This window comes from Vanrija pseudolonga, chromosome 3, assembly GCF_020906515.1.
Source record: "Vanrija pseudolonga chromosome 3, complete sequence".
Taxonomy (NCBI): domain Eukaryota; kingdom Fungi; phylum Basidiomycota; class Tremellomycetes; order Trichosporonales; family Trichosporonaceae; genus Vanrija; species Vanrija pseudolonga.
The window spans coordinates 3,401,746-3,422,253 of record NC_085851.1 but is presented as its reverse complement, the minus strand read 5'-3'; the positions used below and the strand labels follow the sequence as shown (position 1 = coordinate 3,422,253).

The following is a 20,508-nucleotide window of genomic DNA, read 5'->3' as shown; positions in this document are numbered from 1 at the left end:
TGCCCCTGCGTGAATGTGGCGGCCGAGCTGACAAAAACAGGTGTGGCTCAAAGTCCACTTTCCACCCGACCATGTTACAACTTTGTGAGTGTCTCTCTTTCTCGTCCTCCTCCTCTCTCGCCCTCCTCCTCGACAAGAGATGCTGCCCAAGGATTGAGAAAACTCCATGCTAATTCTTGACCTTCGGGCTTGAAGAACAACCTGCTCTTAAGAACGGCCAACTGAGGGCACATCTCTTGTCGAGCTCCTCTCAAAAGTTGGAACTTCGCTGACTGAAATCTTAGGTGGTGGTTGTTTTATCTGATTAGAATTTTGTATTAAGCTTATTTTTTTTTGGTGCATTAGAATCCAGGGTAACCATTAGGAGCGGGAGCATTTTGTGGCAGCAACGAACGGCCGTCTGTCGAACTCGCCCAGAGTGCCGCATGCGGTCAGTCAATGATCACACACTGACAAGACGAGCCGGCAACGGCGACTGACTGGCCGGGGATTCATAACACGTTGGATGGGCGGCCGCCTGGAGGGGTTTGCGCCGGTACTTTAGTGATCAAGAGACCTCCTGCATGGCTCTTGGCAGATGTACCTCCGCGCAAACTCCTCTCACTCCCCAGCTGCGCGCCACCCCCACCGCACACTAGCTGTATGCAAGATGCATTAGGACATGGTCCCATACTGATATATGATGCTCCACTACATTGCTACTCTTGACACTACTCTCCATACTCCAAACTACTGGTTCGAGCCTGACGCCGCGCGCATCGCGCCGGCAAGCAGGCGGCCACCCGCGCTGCCACCACCGCCCTCGCTCCTCCTGCCTCCACTGCGACGGCTGCGCTTGACACCTGGCGAGTCCTCGCGCGAAGACGGTCCGTCGTCCAACGATCTCTTCTTCTGATCGCGCGAGTTTGAGTTGTCGGGTGGGCCGGGAGAAGTCGTCGGTGTCGTCGTCAGACCCATGCGGGCCGCCAAGCTCTGCGGCGCAGCAGGCTGAGCCTGGCCGCGGGGGGCCGAAGCTCCGGGCGTGCCAGAGGCCGACTGCCTCTGCTCGGACTGGGCCGGCTGTTGGCGAGATCGCTCCTGCTGCCGATCCGGTGCGGGCCCACGGGTATTGGCGTCGTTGGCCGGCTGCTGCTGCTGCGGCTGCTGCTGGCGCGGGCGCTCCTGCCCCCGCTCGTCACGCTTCTCACCACGCGGCTCCTCCCCACGACGCTCTCGGGGAGTCCTGTCCCCTCCATTGTCACGGCGGTCGCGCGAGTCGCGCGCTTCACGGCCATCATTGCGCCTCTGGTCGCCGGACGCTTGACGGTCTCGTCGATCCGCGCCGCCTCGCTCACGACGATCGCGAGGCTCAGCAGGTGCTCCACGACGGTCACGGGGTTCGTCCGCTGGTTGGCGGTCTTGGCGATCACGGGGCTCGACTGGGGTCCTGTCGCCTTGAGGGCGATCCGCCGGAGGCCTCTCGCCGTCTCGGGGTCCGTTCTGCGGTGGGCGGTCGCCACGGCGCCTGCGGTCGTCCTCGCGGGGAGCTTCGCGTGTAGCCTCACGAGGCGCTTCACGCGGAGGCTCAGCCTTTGAGGCAGGTGGCGTTTCCTTGCCATCGGGGCGTCGAGCAGCGGGGCTGTCCTTGCCTTCGACGCGCTTTGGCGTCTGGTCGCGCGACCGAGTCTCACGCGCTGCACGGTCATTGGGCCAACGGTCATCGCGACCTCGGTCGTCCCTGGGCCGCTCGTCGCGGCGAGAGCGATCATCGCGCCCAGGCTCGTTGCGGGGTGGCTCATCTCGACGGCGGTCGTCGCGACGGTCATCTCGACGGCGGTCGTCGCGACGGTCATCTCGACGGCGGTCGTCCCTAGGCTCATCTCGTCTCTCGCTTCCACGGCCGTTGCGCCCATCCCTCGCGTCGCGCCCATCTCGGTGGTCGTCGCGGCGATCGTCACGCCGGTCGTCACGCCTTTCGTCACGGCCGTTGCGGGGGTCGTCGCGTCGGCCATCACGGTCATCAGGTCGTCTGTCATCCCGGCGCCTATCGTCGGGGCGGTCGTCGCGGCGTCTGTCTCTGTCACGGTCGTCCTCTGGGTGGCGAGCACGGTCGCTCACACGGCTATCGTCCGTGCCGCTGCGAGCTCCTCTAGCAGTAGGAGGAGGAGAGCGGCGAGGTGTCGACGAACGAGAACCCTCCCTCCTTGGACCTGTGGGTGGTGCAGCAGACTCCGTCATGGCGCCAAACTTCCTCAGGCGAGCTTGAGCACGAGCCTCATCAACTGATAGCTCGGGAGGCGGCCCCATGCGGGCTGGTGCCGTCTCCGGCTTTTTGGGCAGCCCAGCATGGGTATCAGGCTGTGATGGCTTCTCAGACTGAGACGGCTGGTGGGCCGGCGAAGCTGGTGCCGTCTTAGCCTCCTTTGCAGCATTCGCTGCAGCGCGGGTGTTGCGGTTCTGTTCGAGCTTGGCACGCAGTGCCTTGGCGTCCGAGGAAGATGTCGGAGCAGCCGTGGCAGCAGGAGGCTCGGCAGGGGCCGTAGTTGTACCAGCGCCCGGAGCAGTCGCCTCGGTCGGAGGAGCCGTCGCGGCCGGTCGAGCTGTCGCTGGTTCGGTAGCAGCAGGCTTGACAGGGGCCTTCGCCACGATAGCACCAAAATCGCGAGGCGAGACAAACAGCTGCTTCTTGTTACGAGCCTCGAGCTGGTTGAGGTATGAGGTGAATGGCGCCCGGTTCTCTGGCTTCGTGGCCGGGTTATCGATCAAGGCCTTGACGGCCTTGCGCATCTGGTCCGCATTGGTCGTCATGATAGGGAATTGGTTGAGAACCGCGAGAGCCACAATAGTCGCGTTTCGCGAGCTGCCCTTCTCCCAATTGGCCACGAGAGCCTGGCACAAGTTGTTGTGGCACTTGGAGTAGAGAGTTCGGAAAGTAGCCCATGCCATCGGTGCCTTGGGCTCAGTCGGCTTGCGGCGGAAGAAGATGCCAGGGAGAGGCTCCTTCGCTTCACCTTCCACAGCCGAGTCGTCGGCCCCTTTCTTTGTTGGAGGGACGCCAAGGGCCTCCTTCTGGTACACAGCCTCACTCTGGTGCCAGGGGTTGAGGTCCGCCAGGATGAGAGAGAGAGTTCTGCCGAGGTTCCTCGCCTCACTCTCCGTGCACTCGGCAATCTTTGGTCCGAGTTGAGCTGCGAAGAACTAAATTGTCAGCCCATGGCCACTTGGTGCCAAGCCAGACTTACGCCATTGTAGATCAACACAGTGGGGAAGTTTGGAGTTCCAAGAGAGTGCGCAAGTCGGATGAACTTGGCTACGAACAGGGCATCTGCAGGGCTCTGTACAGCGCGCGGGTAGAAGCAAACCTCGAGCAGCTGGCTGACCAGTAACCCTTGGCGCTCACCCGCGCGATCGAACCATTTTGCACTCTCTGTCTGCAAACGCTCGCGGACAGCCTTGACGTGTGCCTCCTGGCTCTTCAATTCTGCTTGCAACTGGTCACGGCGTGCACGCAACCTCGCGATCTCGTTGCGAACATCCGAACCCTTCTCCTTGGACTTTTCGAGTTCGCCGATGAACTTGGTCAGTTGGGCGTGGGCTTCGCTGTACGAAGCCGTGGACACGCCAATGTCTGACGCCGCGAGGCTGTTGTATCGGACATAGAACGGTCTGCAGAAGTTAGCTTGAACATGCGTGGCGCGAACTTACGTTCCGGTGCATGCCCGCACAATCGGAGTAAGCCCAGCGGAAGCCTCATCAATCGTTTCCTGCAGAGCCGAAGGCCACCAGTGAGATTCACTGGCATCGTCGTCGACTGCCATGGCATTGCCGTCGTCAGCGGCCTCCACGGCAATTTTGAGCTTGGGCCGCAGGATCTTCCAAATCAGCTGAAGGTCGAGCTGGTAGTCGTTATGAAGCGTCGCAAAGTCGGGGAGCAAGTTGAGAATCTCCTCACGAGAGAATGACCGGGCCAGGAGGTCGATGTACTGGGCGAATACGTCCTGCGCAGAGTCGGATTGGAGCCCCTTCGCTATCAGAGGCGTGTCCCAATCGGAGCCAAGAATGCTATCGGCAAGAAGGGCCAGGCCGACGAGGATGGGTACAGCTAGTTTGGTATCGCGCAGGGAGCCCACCAGAAGGGGGAAGCTCTTCTTGACATCCTTGAGCAGCTCGCGCGAACGAAGCGCCTTGCGGATCTGTGGCCAGATGACAATCTCGGTTTGGTAGAACGCCTCGCGCTGCATCTCTGGTCCAGACGCATAGGCTTGCAGCTGTTCCGGTGAGATGGCGAAGTTCTCGACAATGGCTTCGCCCATCATTCCGCTCATAAGTTTCTCAAGGACAACCAGTGCTGCCGGGTCCAGGTGACGGAGGCGGTTCGCAATGTACTGCAGGAGCGGCTTGAGGTCAAAGCTGTAACGGCGGTTTACAAGTCCAATGAAGGTGGCGAGATCTGCGCATCAGTGAATGAACGTCGCGATGCACTCACTCTCAAGTTTCCTCCGATCGGCACCTCTGGATAGCTGGTCGACCCAGGTGAACACAGCTACATCCTTCGCGAGGAAGTTGATGTACCTTCCAATCTCGACGACAAACTCTCCAATATTTCCCTCGGCTCCATAAGACATGACCTGCTGGTTGATAGTGGTCCACAGCGATGTGGGGTTGGAGAATCCGAGCTTGGCGAGCGCGCGCGGTGCTTGCTTTTCTGTCCCTTGAGATGCAGACGCTCCCGGCGTAGGCTGTGACGATGAGGAGGTAACACGACCAAGGGTCTGCTTGATCGATGTTGTTGCCTTCTTGGTCGCGTTGGCCGCTGGAGCCAGGCTTGCCCTGGCCCCGGTATTGCAGGTGGAATCACGCCATTCACCGTAGAGGCCGTAGCGGACGGTCATTGGTAAGAAGACAAGAATGTTCCAGACCTCATGCGCAAACGAACCCGATGCTGGGTCTGCGACTGTGAGAGCGGGGAGAAGGGTGTTGCGGAGGAGGTCGAGCCAAGGCTTCATCTCGGATGCAGTGGGCTAAGACGTCAGCAAGCACTACCACTACCGGATCTCACCTCTGTCAGGCTGGCATCGAATGGAGTGCCGGGCTCGATAAGGGCCACCTTGGCTTTCCTCAACGCAGTGAAGTGTGCCGCCACAATCCTGCAGATCTTGCTCATGATGTCGGCGCTACGCCCTCCAAGTCCTGCTAACAACGCCAGCCATCGCTGCCCCTTGGTCGAAATCTCTTCTATTGTCGTCCAGGTCTCAAGGCCAGCAGCCCAGTCGGGCTGGAAGAAGACAAACTCGGTCCTCAAGGTTGCCGGCGGTTCTGGTGACTCGATGGTTTCCACTACTGATCGCTCCAGCGGTGGTACGGGTGTGTATGATGGCCGAGGTATTGTTTCGCGAAAGAGACCGTCAACGCTGTAGTTGATGTTGCGGAGGAGGGTCGATGCGATTAAGGGGTAGGCGTACACGGTCCACGGATACTTGGATAGCAGCAGCAGTGAGGCCTCCGTCTCGCCGATAGAGAGTAGAGACTGAAGAAGCTTGATTCGCTGCTCCTGTGGAGGCTTTTGGAGTTCTACCGGCTCCTCCTCCTCCACAGATACAGGCTTAGACTCGCCGAGGACCGAGTTGCTGAGGGAATTGGCGGGGCCGCTCTTATCCCGGCTGACACGGAGGTACTTCTGATGGATCGCATCCATTTCATCGTCGTTGGGACTCAACTGGGAGTGTCAGCACGAGGCTGCCGCCGGCATTGGACCACCTACCCTTGGGAATATGTTGACAAACTCGACGAAGCCATGCTTGATGAGGATGGCTGTCAGGAGGATGAGCGCATCTGGCGTATCTTCTTTGCTTTCTGGGCGCTGCACATTTTAGATGAATCAAGGTGATGCTGAACAAACCTGGTAGAACCCAAACCTGAAAGAGAGCACCTCGGCGATGGCCCGGCGGTCCTGGGTGGCAGGGTTGACGTCCAGCGAATGTCGGATTGCATCGAGCTGGGACTCGGTGGAGTCCAGAGGAGGCGTTGAGCCGGGCTTGAGCGACGCAGAGGCCCCGGGAGGACCCCACTGCGACTTCTCGAGAAGCTCGAGGAAGAAGCGCCAATGTGAGGTGAGGTTGAGACAAGCAATCTCCAAGATGAGGTCGATAACACGGGGCGGTGCGATGCCAAAGTGGGCGACAATGAGCGTGACTTGGGACCAGACGTTTTGTGCTCTTGTTCTCCTCTGTTCATCGGTCTCCAGTTCTGGCTGTGGGCGGAGGACTTCGGTGCTCGTCAGGAGAACAATAAGCCTCGAGAAGCCTTCCGAGGACTCTCGCAAGAGGTTCGACGTCTGCTGCTTGTAGAAGATCGAAGTGGAGAGTTTGATTATAGTGCGCCGGAACACCTCCTGCTGCCGTGGCATGGGATGCAGGCCAAGGGGGACGAGAAGCGATGGTGAGAGAACGAGGTTGACAGCCTGTGGGTCTATCGACAAGCGCGCCTGGTTGTCAGACAAGATCGCCGGTGGTGCTCACCATCAAGCCCTTGACAATGTCGATAACCTTGTCCTCAGAGAACGTGGGCGTGCCCTCATCCTTCGAGAGGTCATCCGTGTCCTCCTTGATCTGCTTGACGGCATCAACGACATCGAGTAGGGCCAAGCTGAAGGTTGAGACAGAGTCGTCTTTTGTGTCGGCAGGAAACGAGTCGACAGCCGCAGCAAACGCTTCAACAACCTGCTCGGCGGGGATCTCCGACTTGAAGACCTGCGTGATCGTGTTGACGAGGGAGGCTTCGGCGGTGGGCTGTGCGAGGCTCGCGGCGACCTGGCGGGCGAGGAGCGCGACACTGTTTATTGTTCAGTCTTGCTCGTGTGTGTCGGTCGCTTACACTGGCTTGCTGTCGCCGCTCTGCCATGCGGTTATGGCTGTTGCAGCCTCGGCAATGTCGGCGCCGAGTGTCGACGTCGACGAGCTGGAGGTGGCCACCATCTTGTGAATGGTTTACCACGATGAAGCAAACAAGAATGGCAACAAGAGAAATGATCGACAACGATGGAGTGCAGCGCTGCCTGTTGCAACTTGGCCGGCAGTCGGCCCGCCTGGCGTCACTTTCAAGTGGGATTAAATGCAATGGAAAATAGTCATTGATAATGCGACACGTGGGAGTCATTACAAAAAGTGATTCAGCTTTTCTAATAAAGTTTCTATTGCTTCTGTCACTATCCAGCTGGTGGCGGCCGCAACAACAGAGACGACGTGTATAGCGGCAGACAGTGCCCCTTGTCCCGAGAGCTGGATGACTTGTACCCCTATGGTGCCAGTGAACAATGGCCTTGCCAGCAGTTGCCTCGCTTTGTTGAGACGGAAGCGTGGATCTTGAAGTGCACGCCTCGACGGCCCCCGCTATGGTCCTCGGATGACAACGGTGACCACGCGCCTTGTCCTGTGGTATCCGGACAGTAACACAAAGAAGCAGGCCCCGAGCATGACGCGCGATGCTTTGTTGGCTTCCTTGCTCGTCCACCATGGCAGGGTTGTCATAGATATAGAGCTTCAAACTCACACCCCTTGGTTGTCGCGTCTTATGTGTGGAGATGGGGGTTTGGCTCATGCTGTTGAGATCTTTAGCAAGTCAGTTAGTGCCGTACTGCACCGGCGACCTTAGATGCTCATTCAGCGTTTCAACCGCCTAGAGGAGGCCCAGCGACCCGCCGACACCCCTGGGATCCCAGCTCCGTTGCGCGTGCCGTGGCGCAGATAATTATACATGTCCGTTACTTCGTGCCGACCATCTTGACGCCCGCCATGATAATACACGACAATGACACGTATGGCGAGAGTCGCTCTCCTATTCTGGCACACTTCCAGAAGAGACCGAGAAAGCTGGAGCGTCAGCTGGGAGTCCACTCCGCAAAGCAGATACTCACCCGTCCTTGTTGCGGTCGACTAGTCCTGGAGCAACGCCGCGGATGTACGTGCACGTGCAGATGAGGAGAAGGAAGACGAGGAGGAGGGACTGGAAGTGGAAGAGGGCGGACTGCGGTGTTAGGCCTCTCTCATCGCGACTGACCTACCATTTTGAGCTCGTCCTAGTGGAGGAGGGGAGTCTTGAGGGCTCGGGAGAAAGAGATGGGCTTGTCCCGCTTCAGACCTAGCGTGCGGTCTAGGTGTCGCGCGTTGCTGTACTCGCGCTGGTTGCCAGTTGGCCGTTTGTTGAAAGGTGTGAAGTGAAAGTGTATCGAGGGAGTGAGCGGCGGCGACGACGATCGCGTGTCTCTGTGACGTGGTGGCCGCGAGTTGTCAATGTCAGCGCGACCGACTTATTTGGCTCCGCCTAATCCGGTCACCACAACCAACCTTTGTTTTGGCTCTCACTCGATTCTCACCTTCCTCCAACCCACCATCGTCCGAGCTCCTCTCACCCAAGCCAACGCAATGCCTGCACCCAAGGCAGCGCGCAAGGCTTCAACGAGAAGCAACTCGAGCTCAAGCTCGAGTTCGGGCTCGCCGGCGCGCAAAAAGGCAGCTACCAAGCCGCTGAGCTCGGTACGTCATTGCTCCGTCCAACCTGACTGACACCCAGTTCCAACCAACACTGAACTTTGCGCCGGTCGCCAAGCCCGTACCGGCGAGGCCAAAGAACAATGACGATGATAGTAAGAGCATGCCCCCGCCGCCATTACCTGCGCGTGGTACGACCAAGTCCTCGCCTGCCGTCCTCTCGGGGAAGGCAGCTGGGAAGGGCAAGGGCAAGGCGAAGGCTACGGACGAGGAGGACGTGATCGAGCTCATTGAGAGCGACGAGGATGACTCTCCCAAGAAGAGGCGTGCTCCTGGTGTGTAGAACTGTCCGAAGCTGTAATGTGCGGCTCACACTCCAGCTCCAAATAAGCGCGAAGCGATGTGGACCGACATTTATGGTCCGACGATGGAGGTGCGTGGGATGACGGCCGAGACCACACTTGATACAGCTGAACTAACAACCCCCTCAGTCAGAACTCGCACCGGGAAAACAACGCATCGCCAAGGTTCGACAGTGGCTACATGAAGCGGTCTTCGGTATCCCAGAGACGTCACCACCTGGCCACAAACCAAACCAGCTAGTCCGTGATCGTCTGCGCAAGTACAAGGTACGGCACGCAGTGCTCCCGGTCTGACGCCTCAGCGTATACTGCTTGTGACCGGCCCGGCAGGAATAGGAAAGACTACGACCGTGCGTCTGTTAGCGGAACAGCTTGGCATCGACCTGGTAGAGTGGCATGAGGGTGTCGAGGAGAGGAGCTTTGGATCATCGCCATTCGGTAAGCTGCTGACCCCATATAGAAGCTGACATCAGATCACGAGTCTCAGATTGCAAAGCTCGTGTCCTTCATCTCGCGTCACGCCTACCCAACGTTGGATCTCTCGGCGGCAGGCTCGTCGCAAGCCGCCACCAGGCGGCCGCGAGCAATGCTCATGACTTCACTCCCGAATCTAGGGCACCTACCCACTCGAGAAGCATTCCACGCGACCCTTCTGAGCCTGTGCCAAACGTTCAACTCGTCGAGCTGTCCGCTCATAATCGTGCACAGTGACTCGGGCTCTGGTGGACGGGCGGAGGAGAGCTGGATGGATCGGGAGCGTGGCGGCCGTGAGAGTTCAGCGGACGTTGTGGGGAACGACGTCAAACTAGGGCCATGGTGTGCCGAGGTCGAGTGAGTAGGCTATACTGGCCATGCTGACGCCAGTTTCCTCCTCCTCGCACCCACCTTTGTCACGAAGGCGCTCAACCGCGTCCTTGGGCTCGCAATATCGGACGCTGCGAAACGACCGTCTCCAGGAGCGGTGCAACTCATTGCTCAGTCCTCGAATGGCGACCTCCGGTCGTCTATCAACTCCCTCCAGGTGCTCTGCACAGGTCGAAGTCTTAAGAACGCGAAGAAGAGTAAGACCAACGGTGACGGGAAGCCGGCCAAGGCGACTGGACGTGGTAGTCGTGGCGGCAAGGGGGCAAAGATAGACGTCAGCGAGGAGATTCGGGCTGCGTGAGTGCTTGCAGGAGAGTGGCGCTGACACCCAGCCTTGACGCAGTAACGCGGCGTGAACAGTCACTGAATCTCTTTCATGCGCTGGGAAAGGTGTTTTACAACAAGCGTGAGTGTAGCGTGTTAGTCATTGCTGATGATTAGGACTGGGCGATCCCAAAGCGGACCAGGAAGATGCAGAGGAGCTTGATGTCATCAGGAAACTGCCCCCTGATGACCCATTACCTGAGCATCTTGAGGATTATGAGAGGTCCAAGTCGATGGTCCAAATGGAGGTGAGTAGCGTTGGGGGCCCCAATACTGATGCCCAGTCCTTTGCTGGCACCATTCCCATCGATGCGTCCACCTTCGCCCTCTGGATCCATTCCAACATCCCGTCGTTTTGCGGCGAAGTGGACGAGCTCAGCGACATCCTCGACTCGTTCTGCACTGCAGACGTTATGCGAACTGATGATGATATTGTGGGCTAGCCAGTCACTCAGATCCTCAGCTGACGACCTTACAGTGGCAGTCAAGCCCTCAAGCCATCGCCTACGCCCTTCATCTGACTGTCCGCGGGTCACTGATGGGGCTGCCGTCTCCAGTCATTCGGTGGGTGTTGACATCAAATCTCCTAGACACAGCACTGACAACGCCAGGGCGAACCAGAAGGTCACGAAACCCCAGTTCTTCGACTCGTACCGCCTGGAGAGGAGCAACGCGTCGCTGCTAGAGGTAGCAAGGGGACACTTTGCAAAGAAGGCGGTGGCTTCCAGTGTCGACTGGGCAGACGGCCTCGTTCATGACGAAAACGCTGTGCCATGGGGCGGCCTCATGTCCAAGGACATTCTTGCGAGGGAATTGGTGCCTATGGCCGTCAAGGTGCAGACGCTTTCAAAACGTGAGTTGTGAAGTGGGATTTGTCTGATCGACCAGGGCCACTGCTTCCTGCATCAGTGCAACCCCTCGTCCTGCCACCCTTCTCGAACGCGCCGGTTCGCGGAGGTGTGGAGTTGAGGGAGGAGGACCAGGTCGGCGATAATGACCCTCTGGATGTCGAAATGGCTGGGGAGGACGGTCTTGGTGCACCAGAGGCGTCGCACTGGGACACGGACACGGACGCGAAGGACAAGGAAGAACTCGGGTGGTTGGAAGACGACGACATTGAGGACTGGGACTAGGACGTGTGCGAGGTGAGGTCGCGCACTGGCACCCAGAAGACGCGTAGAGGTGTGCATTGGGCGTGTATGGCTGGCACGCGCGCATATCAATGTTGTGTGGACGCGATCCGATGCAACATTACACCAGCAAGGTCCGTGCCGCTAAAGGTCGGCTACGTTGTCGCGGAGCTCCATGTCGGACCGAGAGTCGTGCCGACATTGGAGCTTTTGTGGGCATTTTACGGCGACGAGAATAGTCGCAGCGAATTAGGATGTTGTAGTAGGCAGGGTAATTGATGGTGACGCATGGCGACTAGGGGCGAAGAAGGAGGTGCACGCGTGGTGCAGCCGTCGAGTGGTGCAGTGGTGCCTCGGGCCGCCCGACTGTTGCTGGCGTGCGAGGTTGTGCCCATGTGACGACACGACTGGCTGACGGCTGACGCTGACACTTTGCAGCCCAGCAACCAGCCAGCCAGCCAGCAACGGCAATCGACACGCAAGTCCCACCACATCTCTCCCTCTGGCGCATTCTCATGCTATCATCCTCACTTCGCCTCTGGCCAATCCACACATCGAGGATCATCACACGCACGCGTCCAGCAGCAGCAGCAGCGACAGCACTCCGCTCCCTTGTAAGCCGACTCCATCCCGTTCCATCACTGACCCGGCGACAGACAACTAGCACCACCAGCACCACCCCTCGGCCCGGCCCGAGACTCTCTGCCCACCGCCAGCCGCACCGCACGGCCTGCTTCTGCGCTTCGCTCTCCGCCTTATCCACCGACGCAATGTCCGCCTCCGTGTCCGGCGGTGCTTCCGCCTCGTCCGCCAAGCCCGACGAGTACCGTCTCCCCACCGACGTCTACCCCCGCCAGTATGACCTCGCGTTCAAGACCGACCTCCACTCGTCGCCTCCCAGCTTTGCCGGCGAGGGTCTTATCTCGCTCGACGTCCTCAACAACACGGCCAAGGTCGTGTTCAACCTCCACCCCTCGTTGAACATCACCCACATTGCCCTCCAGACCACCGAGCTCAAGACCACCGCTGCGGTCCAGATCCCCATCTCGGCGCTCACGGTTGACAAGGACCAGGAGCGCGGCAAGATTGATGTCTCGAGCCTTCCCGGCGGCGGCCTCAAGGCCGGCACCAAGGTCAAGCTCTTCCTCCGCTGGGAGGCCGAGCTCGGCACCAACATGGTCGGCTACTACAAGTCGGACGGCGACCTCGACGAGGCCACTGGCAAGCGTCCTATGTGAGTATGGAGGATGAGGGGGAGGTAGACCGGCAGGTGCTAATACCACAGCTACGCGCTTACCCAGTTCGAGCCTACCGCTGCCCGCCGCGCGTTCCCGTCCTGGGACGAGCCCTTGCTCAAGTCGCAGTTCGCCATCACCATGATCGCCCGCGACCACGAGACTGTGCTCGCCAACATGCCTTCCGTGTCGGTCAAGCCTTGGAAGCCGGCCTCGAACGCTTCGATCGACCAGGTCCTTGCTGAGGGCTACGAGCTCGGCTCGCTCCTCACCAAGTCGTACGCCTCTGGCAAGACTGAGGGCAAGACCGAGGGCAAGACTGAGGGAAAGACCGAGGGCAAGACTGAGGGCAAGACGGAGGGTAAGACTGAGGGCAAGACTGAGGCTGCCGCCGGCTCGGGCAACTGGAACATCACCAAGTTCGAGAACACCCCCCTTGTCTCGACCTACCTCGTCGCCTTCGCTTGCGGTGAGTTTGCCAGCCTCGAGAGCGAGCACCACTCGCTCCTCACCGGCAAGACTGTCCCCCTCAAGATCTACGCCACGCCCAACCAGATCAAGCAGGCCCAGTTCGGCCTCGACATCAAGAAGTGGGCGCTCCCCGTGTACGAGGAGATCTTCGACATTGCCTACCCCCTGCCCAAGCTCGACACTCTCGTCGCCCATGACTTTGACGCCGGTGCCATGGAGAACTGGGGTCTCATCACTGGCCGTACCACTGCCTACCTCTACGACCCCGAGAAGTCGTCGCTTGCCGCCAAGAAGCGTGTGGCCACCGTTCAGTGCCACGAGCTCGCCCACATGTGGTTCGGCGACATTGTCACCATGAAGTGGTGGGACAACCTCTGGCTCAACGAGGCGTTCGCCACGCTCATGGGCGAGCTCGTCATCCCCGACCGCATCTGGCCCGAGTGGAAGGTCCGCCAGGAGTTCCTCAACGTCCACCTTGCCAACGCCCTCGCCCTCGACTCGCAGCGCTCGTCGCACCCCATCGAGGTCGACTGCCCCGACGCCAACCAGATTAACCAGATCTTCGACTCGATCTCGTACTCGAAGGGCGCCTCGGTCCTCCGCATGCTTTCCGGCGTTGTTGGCGAGGAGAAGTTCCTCAAGGGTGTGTCCATCTACCTCAAGAAGCACGTCTACGGAAACGCCGAGACCAAGGACCTCTGGGAGGGTATCGCGGAGGCGTCGGGCCTCGACGTCGCCAAGATCATGGCCAACTGGACTCTCAAGATTGGTTTCCCCGTCATCACTGTCGAGGAGCCCGGAGACGGCACCATCAAGGTGACCCAGAACCGTTTCCTCTCTACCGGCGACGTCAAGCCCGAGGAGGACGAGACCATCTGGTACGTCCCTCTCGAGGTCAAGACGATCAACGGCGCCACCGAGGAGATCGACCACAAGGCTGTGCTCAACGAGCGCTCCGCCACCTACAAGCTCGGCGGCTCGGACACGTTCAAGCTCAACGCCGAGACCATTGGTGTCTACCGCGTCAAGTACACTCCTGAGCGCCTTGCCAAGCTCGGCAAGGACGCCCAGAAGTTCTCCGTCTCGGACCGTGTCGGTCTCGTTTCGGACGCCACCACCCTCGCCCGTGCCGGCTACGGCAAGACCTCGGGCTCGCTCACTGTCGCCCTTGGTGTTGGTGAGACCGACACCGAGTTCCTTCCCCTCGCCCAGGTCGGCGGTGCGTTCGGCAAGCTCGCCGGTGTCTGGTGGGAGCAGCCCGAGGAGGTGCGCAACGCCATCAGCGCTGCCCGCATCAAGATCTTCCGCCCCGTCATTGAGCGCCTCGGCTACGAGGACCGCCCTGGAGACGCTCCCGACGTCAAGGAGCTCCGTGAGCTCGCTGTTTCGACGGTTGCCGTCGCCGAGGACCCCGAGGTCCTCGCCGAGCTCAAGGCGCGCTTCCAGCCCTTCCTCTCGAACAACGACGACTCGCGTATCCCCCCCGACCTCCAGCGCTCCATCTTCTCCAACGCCGTCCGCCACGGTGGCGAGGCCGAGTACAACAAGATCCTCGAGGTGTACAACAAGCCCCCCAACCCCAGCTCCAAGGTCGACGCCATGTACGCGCTTGCCGCTGCCCGTGACGCCAAGCTGCTGGACCGCACCTTTGCCATGCTCACGGACGGATCTGTCAAGGACCAGGACCTGTACATCTTCTTCTACGGCCTTGGCGGCAACCGCGCCGCTCGCCGCCGCGTTGCCGACTACTTCTTCGACAACTACGACGCTGTGAGTAGTGGCGCCATAAGTGAAAAAAAAACGGATGTGCTAACACTTGCAGCTCAACAAGCGCTACTCGGACTCGTTCGGTATCTCGTACCTCATCAAGGGCTCTCTCAACTCGCTGTCGAGCAAGGAGGACCTCGAGAAGGTCAAGGCCTTCTTCAAGGACAAGGGTGGGTGGTGTCGGGTACCCGCGGATCTGGCCGCGCAAGTTGACACTCGTAGACGTCCGCCGCTTCCGCCTGTCGGTTGCCCAGGTGTACGACACTATCCAGGCCGCGTCCGACTGGCTCGAGCGCGACCAGAAGGATGTCGAGCAGGTGAGTAGTGCTGGCGCGGGTGTAGTCGCTACTGCCGGAATACTAATCCCTCGCAGTGGCTCAAGGAGAACAAGTTCCTGTAGGCGGTGGCGACATAGAGTTGACAGAAGCAAAACAAGGATGCACGATGTGCGGTAGGAAGCGGCGGTGGCGAGTTGCGATCGCGGACGTGGACGCGGACGCGGACGTGAACCGATGAGACGATTCGGAACAAGACGTAGGTCAGAGTTGTTGGGGATGGCGCGTGCGCTGCTGTTGCACAGGGCGGCGGGTGCGAGGCGAGGGGGGACACGAGGCGAGGCGAGGCCGAACAGGTTCCCGACAATACCGAAGGTGATGTTGGTGATGATCGTGAATTCGGGTATTGTCAGAGTGGGTGCGGACAGTGGGTCGTGCGAGCGCGTGCGTGCGAGGGATGATGAGCATCACTAATCACTGATGGTGATTGCCGTGCAGGTCGTGTGCGCTGGGAACAGGCAGGCGTGGACAAACAAGAAACACCTGGCGGCGGGTGGCGGCCGTGGCGGCGTGCCGTGGCAGTGGAAGTGGCACTTTTGGCCCGTGCGTGCGTGAGGCGGCAGCAGCGGCCAGCCAGCGCGCATTGTCCACGCCCGTCGTGGATCAGGCGGCGGATTGGCGCACCGGCGCACTGGCCACCCACCCTGGGGCATGGCCTGCAGGCGTGCATTGTCCGACGACGACGACAGCAGTGACGACGACGACAATGGCAGGGCACCAGCCATGCCAAATCGGCCTATATCTGTGATTTCCAGCAACAGTGGACAATACCGCGCGCGGCAGCGGCTGACTGACACTCACTCGCCTCGAGCTCGAGCGGCAACGACTGCAGCAGCCTCACCACCGTCAACAACAGCCTTAAACGCCCCAGCGTCATCTTGTCTTGCCTTGCTCTGCCTTGCCTCTCGGCTTACCCACCACACACCACCACCCTCACCATCATGCACGCAATACGACCGCCGACGACCAGCACGAGCACGCTCTTCAGCACCCCGAGCGCGTTGCACTCGGCCGTGTCCCTCCCGCACGTCTCGGCACCGGCCCAGTCCCCGCCGGCCTCCCCGCCCAGCAGCCGCGCCGAGCGCTCCCTCCGCTCCGTGCTGGAGCGCGAGCGGCGCCGACCACCGCCGCCGGCTACCCCGCCCCCTCCGCCGCCGCCGAGCAGGGTCACGTCCCCGGCACGCACGACCAAGCCCCTCCCCATGCTCTGGGGCGACGGCGACGAGTGCGACCTCGTCGCGCTGGTCGAGCGGAGCATCGCGCTGCAGGCTGCGCCGCGGCGGAAATCCCCAACCTCGTCGTCCCTCGCTGGCTCGCTCGAATCCCCGTTCGCGTCCGACAACGACGAGGAGAAGCGCAGTGCCGCCGCCGTACAGCGCAGGCCGAGGTTCTCCACGAGCCCCAGGCAGGCGGGGTACGAGAGCGACTCCGGCACGAGTGGGCTCCGCGAGCGGGAACGCCCAAGCCCTGCGAGCGCGAGCAGAGACACGGCCAACCTCCGGCTTGCGGCCGCGCTGGCCGCCGCGTCGAGCAGCACGCTTGCGCTCCCGCTTCCCCTGCCGCAACCGCAGCCGCAGCCCCAGGCGCGGGCAGCGAGCCACACGGCCGCACACACGAGCGCGCGCAGCGTGCCCCTTCGCCCGGCGCGCGTGTCAGCATCCGCGACCACGACGACGCCTTCCCCGCCCTCCGCGTTCGCACCGGTTATCGCGCGCATCCAGAGCCTCAGCGTCATCAAGCGACGCGAAAGGAACCCGGCGCCGGGCGTGGGCGAGGTGGCGGCACTGGCGGCACCGGCTGCACCTCCTTCGACTTCTACTTTGGCTGGTGCTGCTGGTGCTGCTGGTGTGACGACGACGCCACCCCGGCTTCCTTTCAAGCCGTCGTCGTCTTCCCTCTCGCCGGGCCTGCCCTCGCCCCGCACACAGGCAGCGCGTATAAAAGCCGGCTCTATGCGGCCTTCTCCTTCTCCCCCAACAACGACACTCCCAACCCCGCCGACCATGTCCTCGCCCTTCCGCCCCGGCTCGCCGCTGCCACTCCCCTCGCCGCGTCCCGACCCTCCCCCGCGCCCGCCGAGCGCTCCCCCACGCAGGCCACCACGCTGGCGCGCCGACTCGGCCCCGCCGCAGTTCTTGCCTAGCCCGCCGCCCACGCCGCCAGAGGACATCGACGAGCACGACAACGACGACGGCGTCGGGCCGCTGCTCGTCCCCGCCCTCATGGGCCACGCGGCGCCGTTCGACGTCGAGATCGCAGCCCGCCGCCTCCGCGGCCTGCCCGGACGTATCTGCTTTGACGACGTCGCGCTCCCCCCTCCCGAGAACGACGCCGACGACGAGGGCGAGGGCACCGACGGCCCGCGCCCGCGGATGGGCCGCCGCTGGTCGCTATGGTAGCCGGCTGGCCGGCCAGCTAGCCGAGGCGATGCACAAGCCTCGCGTTGCTCGCATGCATCGATCGTCCCCGGTCGACCCGGCTCATCCCATCCCATCCCCAAACCAACAATCCCCACATGTCGCATCTCTTGCTCGGCTCGCGCCCGCGCGCACCGCTCGACCTCCCACCTCCGCCACCAAACTCTGTTGCCACTCTCGTCTATTGTCATGCCCCCCTGCCATGCCCCACACGCCCGCACGCCCTTGTCACGACAAACCAAATCAGTAATGACACCCCCACGAACCATTGCCCATGCCCATGCTCACGCTCCCTGTGAAGAGCCGCCACAATTTGTAGACACCACCCCACCCCATCCGTTGTACACGAGTGTAGGCATTTATGAACAACAGTGTGAACAGTGCAGAGTGGGTCGGGTGGGTAGGCTATGTTTGTCCTCGCCTTTGGCATTGGTTTGTCCTTCCTGGTCTTTGTTCTGGATCTTTGGACATCGGCTTCGGCCTCGCGGTCGTCTTCGGCTTCGTCTTCTCCGAATCACAACACCTCAACTCCCTTCTCCTCGCCCCACCTCTCCCTTCCGCCACGCTTACACTCTCCGCCCCTTCTGCCACGCCCCAGCCCCTTCCGGCCCGCCCCCTTGCCACGCCCCAACCACTCCCAACCACTCCATGCACAGTGTACAAATGCATCTCGACCACCAATGCGAAGATCATGGACAGACATTGACGTGGCTCTATCACGCGACTTACATAGCCGGCGGGTATATGGTTCTGCGATTGCATGGTGGTCAACTGGTTGACATGAATTATTCTGTGCACGTGTTAGTGATTGTAACAGCCTCCTTCACAGTCCCCAACAACAACACTCACGCTGCGCGCACTGGACTCCCGGGCGGTCATCGTCATCCTCGTCCATGTCGTCGCCGTTCGACGCAGCGGTGCGGCGCTGGCGGTCGTTGGGCTCCTCAAGGGTAACCTCGTCGAGGTGGTGGCCCTTCTCGAGCTTGGGCAGCTCGGGGCGCTTGGGCAGGGCCTTCTCAAGCAGAGGGAACGCGGTGGGGTCGAGGCTGTCGGGGAAGATGACGTTGAGGCGCACAAACAGGTCGCCCAGCTCGTGGTGGCGGTACGAGGGCATACCCTGGCCAGTGATGGTCTTGAGAGCTCCGGGCTTGATGATCTCGCCGGGGACAATCGTGACGTGCAGAGTGCGGTCGTCGAGGTGGGGGATGGTGAACTCGCCGCCGGCCAGGGCAGTGAGGAGGTCGATGTCGGCCTCGGTGAAGAGGTCGTCACCCTTGCGCTGGAAGCGGGCGTGGGGCTTCTCCTCGATAACAATAACCACATCTCCCGGTACAATGCCAGGCGCCTGGTCCGACTCGCCGTTGAACTTGATCTGCTGGCCAGACTTCATGCCCTTGTCGATGTGGACCTCGAGGACCTTGCGCTCCGAAACGACCTTCTTGCCGTGGCAGGTCTTGCACCGGTCCTTGGGGTCCATGATCTCACCAGTGCCCTCACACTCGTTACAGGGCTGCTGGATCTGCTGCATCATGGGGCCGAGCTGGCGGAACATGACCTTGACACCCTGACCGCGGCATGAAGGACACGTCTTGACAGCGCCCTTCTTGCCACCACGACCGTCGCAGCCCTTGCAGATGACCGACTTGGAGAGCGCGAGCTTCTGCACCTTGCCGCGGTACAGGTCCTCGAGCGTAACGGCAATGCGGTGGACGAGGTCCTTGCCTCGGCGAGGGCCCGAGGGACGACCACCTGAACACGAGTCAGACGGCCCACACAGCAACCACGAAATGTCAGCATCACTCACCACCACCACCGAAGAAACCGCCGCCGCCACCGCCGAACAGCTGGCTGAACAGGTCCTGGGGGTCCATGCCGCCCATGCCGCCGGGGCCGCCGTTCTCAAGGCCCTCCTTGCCCGCCTGGTCGTAGACGGCACGCTTGTTGTTGTCCGAGAGGACCTCGTAGCTGAGCACGTGTCAGCAGTGCTGATCAACACTCCAAGCTCGCTCGCTACTCACGCGTGCGTCAACTCCTTGAAGAGCTCGGGGTCACCGCCCTTGTCGGGGTGGTGCTTGAGGGCCCTGCACCAGGTCAGCCAACTTTCATGCTTGCACGCGCGCGCGTGCGCTCGCTCGCGCACACACACACACACACAGCCAACGTACTTTTTCCTGTAGGCCTTCTTGATCTCGTCATCGCCGGCAGAGGGCGAAACGCCGAGAAGGTCGCTAAATAGCGCAACAGTGGGTTGGTAGGTAGCGGGGCGATACGGGAGAAGGCGAGGAATGGCAGGTGGTGGTGGAGGGAACACTGGTCAGTTATGGTTCTCCAGAGCTCGCTCCACGTTCATGATCACTCACTAGTACTCGCTGTTGGGTCAAGTCCGAGGCAGCGGTGATCGGGACGAGTCAAGGGTAGGTGTGCGCAAGTTGCAGTGCAGTGATTAGGCAATCCGGTTCGTCATTGTCAGCCCGGGCATTGAACAGATTTTGGCCACCATGGAAGCCAAGGACCAAGGCCGTTCCGCAACGTGCGCAGGTCGACGGGGGACCTCTGCAGTCGCGCGGGGCGGTCTGTCGAGCATGGCTATGCGTCTCTACTCACGTCTCCTTGACCATTTTGATACACGATGGGGTTGTAGATGACCGGTGACGGTGATGATAAAAGTGAGAGAGAAGGATCAAGGGGAATTTTGTGGTTTCGTGGCGACAAGGCTTGTCGTGTCGCGCCAGGGGGAGGTGGAAAATGGGGCCGGGTGGTTGGCCCTCGGGGTAACAATGAGGGTAGTAGCACAAAGCCAAGTTGAATTACAATGATGCACTGCACTGCTAAGCAACGACACAGTGGAGCGGAATGGGCGAGAAGATGCGCGCGAGACGGAATGCATGAACAAAGCAGCCCCTGACCAGCAGCTGACTGAAGCGTTGACTACCTGGCCCCTATGCTTGCTTGTCAAAGTGGCATAGCATGCATTGCACTCAACGTCAGCGTTGACGTCTGTCTGTTAGATTGTAGATTCGGTGGCCACCCAACTTCGAGCAGGTTCCACCACCCAAGCGCCTAAAAGTTAGAGTGACGGCGGCCCCCGCACCGCAGCGCAGCAAGGCGCAAGGCAGCGCCTAGCCCTTGACCTCGGTC

At 60.9% G+C, this 20,508-nt stretch overlaps 5 protein-coding genes across 5 annotated transcripts; 3 read left to right on the top strand and 2 right to left on the bottom strand.

Moving 5' to 3' along the window:
• Positions 1-664: 664 nt before the first annotated feature.
• tho2 (THO complex subunit 2) lies at positions 665-7,002 on the bottom strand. The gene is made up of 13 exons (XM_062771420.1): positions 6,853-7,002; positions 6,498-6,810; positions 5,879-6,463; positions 5,741-5,839; positions 5,039-5,695; positions 4,466-5,000; positions 3,685-4,429; positions 3,222-3,645; positions 2,098-3,177; positions 1,671-2,072; positions 1,545-1,647; positions 1,188-1,504; positions 665-1,146 (listed from the first exon to the last, which is right to left on the bottom strand). Exons 1-13 carry the CDS (start codon positions 6,951-6,953, stop codon positions 730-732), a joined length of 5,778 nt encoding a protein of 1,925 aa, XP_062627404.1. The 5' UTR covers positions 6,954-7,002; the 3' UTR covers positions 665-729.
• Positions 7,003-8,399: 1,397 nt separating this feature from the next.
• Positions 8,400-11,230, top strand: Rad17 (Cell cycle checkpoint protein RAD17; the record flags this gene model as incomplete). Its single annotated transcript, XM_062771419.1, has 13 exons — positions 8,400-8,510; positions 8,548-8,800; positions 8,846-8,898; positions 8,957-9,094; positions 9,130-9,265; positions 9,301-9,658; positions 9,692-9,988; positions 10,024-10,097; positions 10,133-10,263; positions 10,300-10,449; positions 10,494-10,579; positions 10,627-10,868; positions 10,904-11,230. 13 exons carry the CDS (start codon positions 8,400-8,402, stop codon positions 11,146-11,148), a joined length of 2,274 nt encoding a protein of 757 aa, XP_062627403.1. The 3' UTR covers positions 11,149-11,230.
• Positions 11,231-11,660: 430 nt separating this feature from the next.
• Positions 11,661-15,076, top strand: APE2 (Aminopeptidase 2, mitochondrial; the record flags this gene model as incomplete). The annotated part of the gene is made up of 6 exons (XM_062771418.1): positions 11,661-11,759; positions 11,802-12,379; positions 12,431-14,621; positions 14,674-14,788; positions 14,841-14,935; positions 14,992-15,076. 6 exons carry the CDS (start codon positions 11,661-11,663, stop codon positions 15,016-15,018), a joined length of 3,105 nt encoding a protein of 1,034 aa, XP_062627402.1. The 3' UTR covers positions 15,019-15,076.
• A 1,880-nt stretch (positions 15,077-16,956) lies between these two features.
• Positions 16,957-17,352, top strand: LOC62_03G004898 (uncharacterized protein; the record flags this gene model as incomplete). Its single annotated transcript, XM_062771417.1, has 1 exon — positions 16,957-17,352. The coding sequence occupies one exon, from the start codon at positions 16,957-16,959 to the stop codon at positions 17,350-17,352; it is 396 nt and encodes a 131-aa protein (XP_062627401.1).
• Positions 17,353-18,019: 667 nt separating this feature from the next.
• YDJ1 (Mitochondrial protein import protein MAS5) lies at positions 18,020-20,201 on the bottom strand. The gene is made up of 7 exons (XM_062771416.1): positions 19,975-20,201; positions 19,731-19,735; positions 19,536-19,680; positions 19,389-19,451; positions 19,175-19,335; positions 18,220-19,119; positions 18,020-18,160 (listed from the first exon to the last, which is right to left on the bottom strand). The coding sequence occupies exons 1-7, from the start codon at positions 19,986-19,988 to the stop codon at positions 18,156-18,158; spliced, it is 1,293 nt and encodes a 430-aa protein (XP_062627400.1). The 5' UTR covers positions 19,989-20,201; the 3' UTR covers positions 18,020-18,155.
• Between the last annotated feature and the right edge of the window lie 307 nt (positions 20,202-20,508).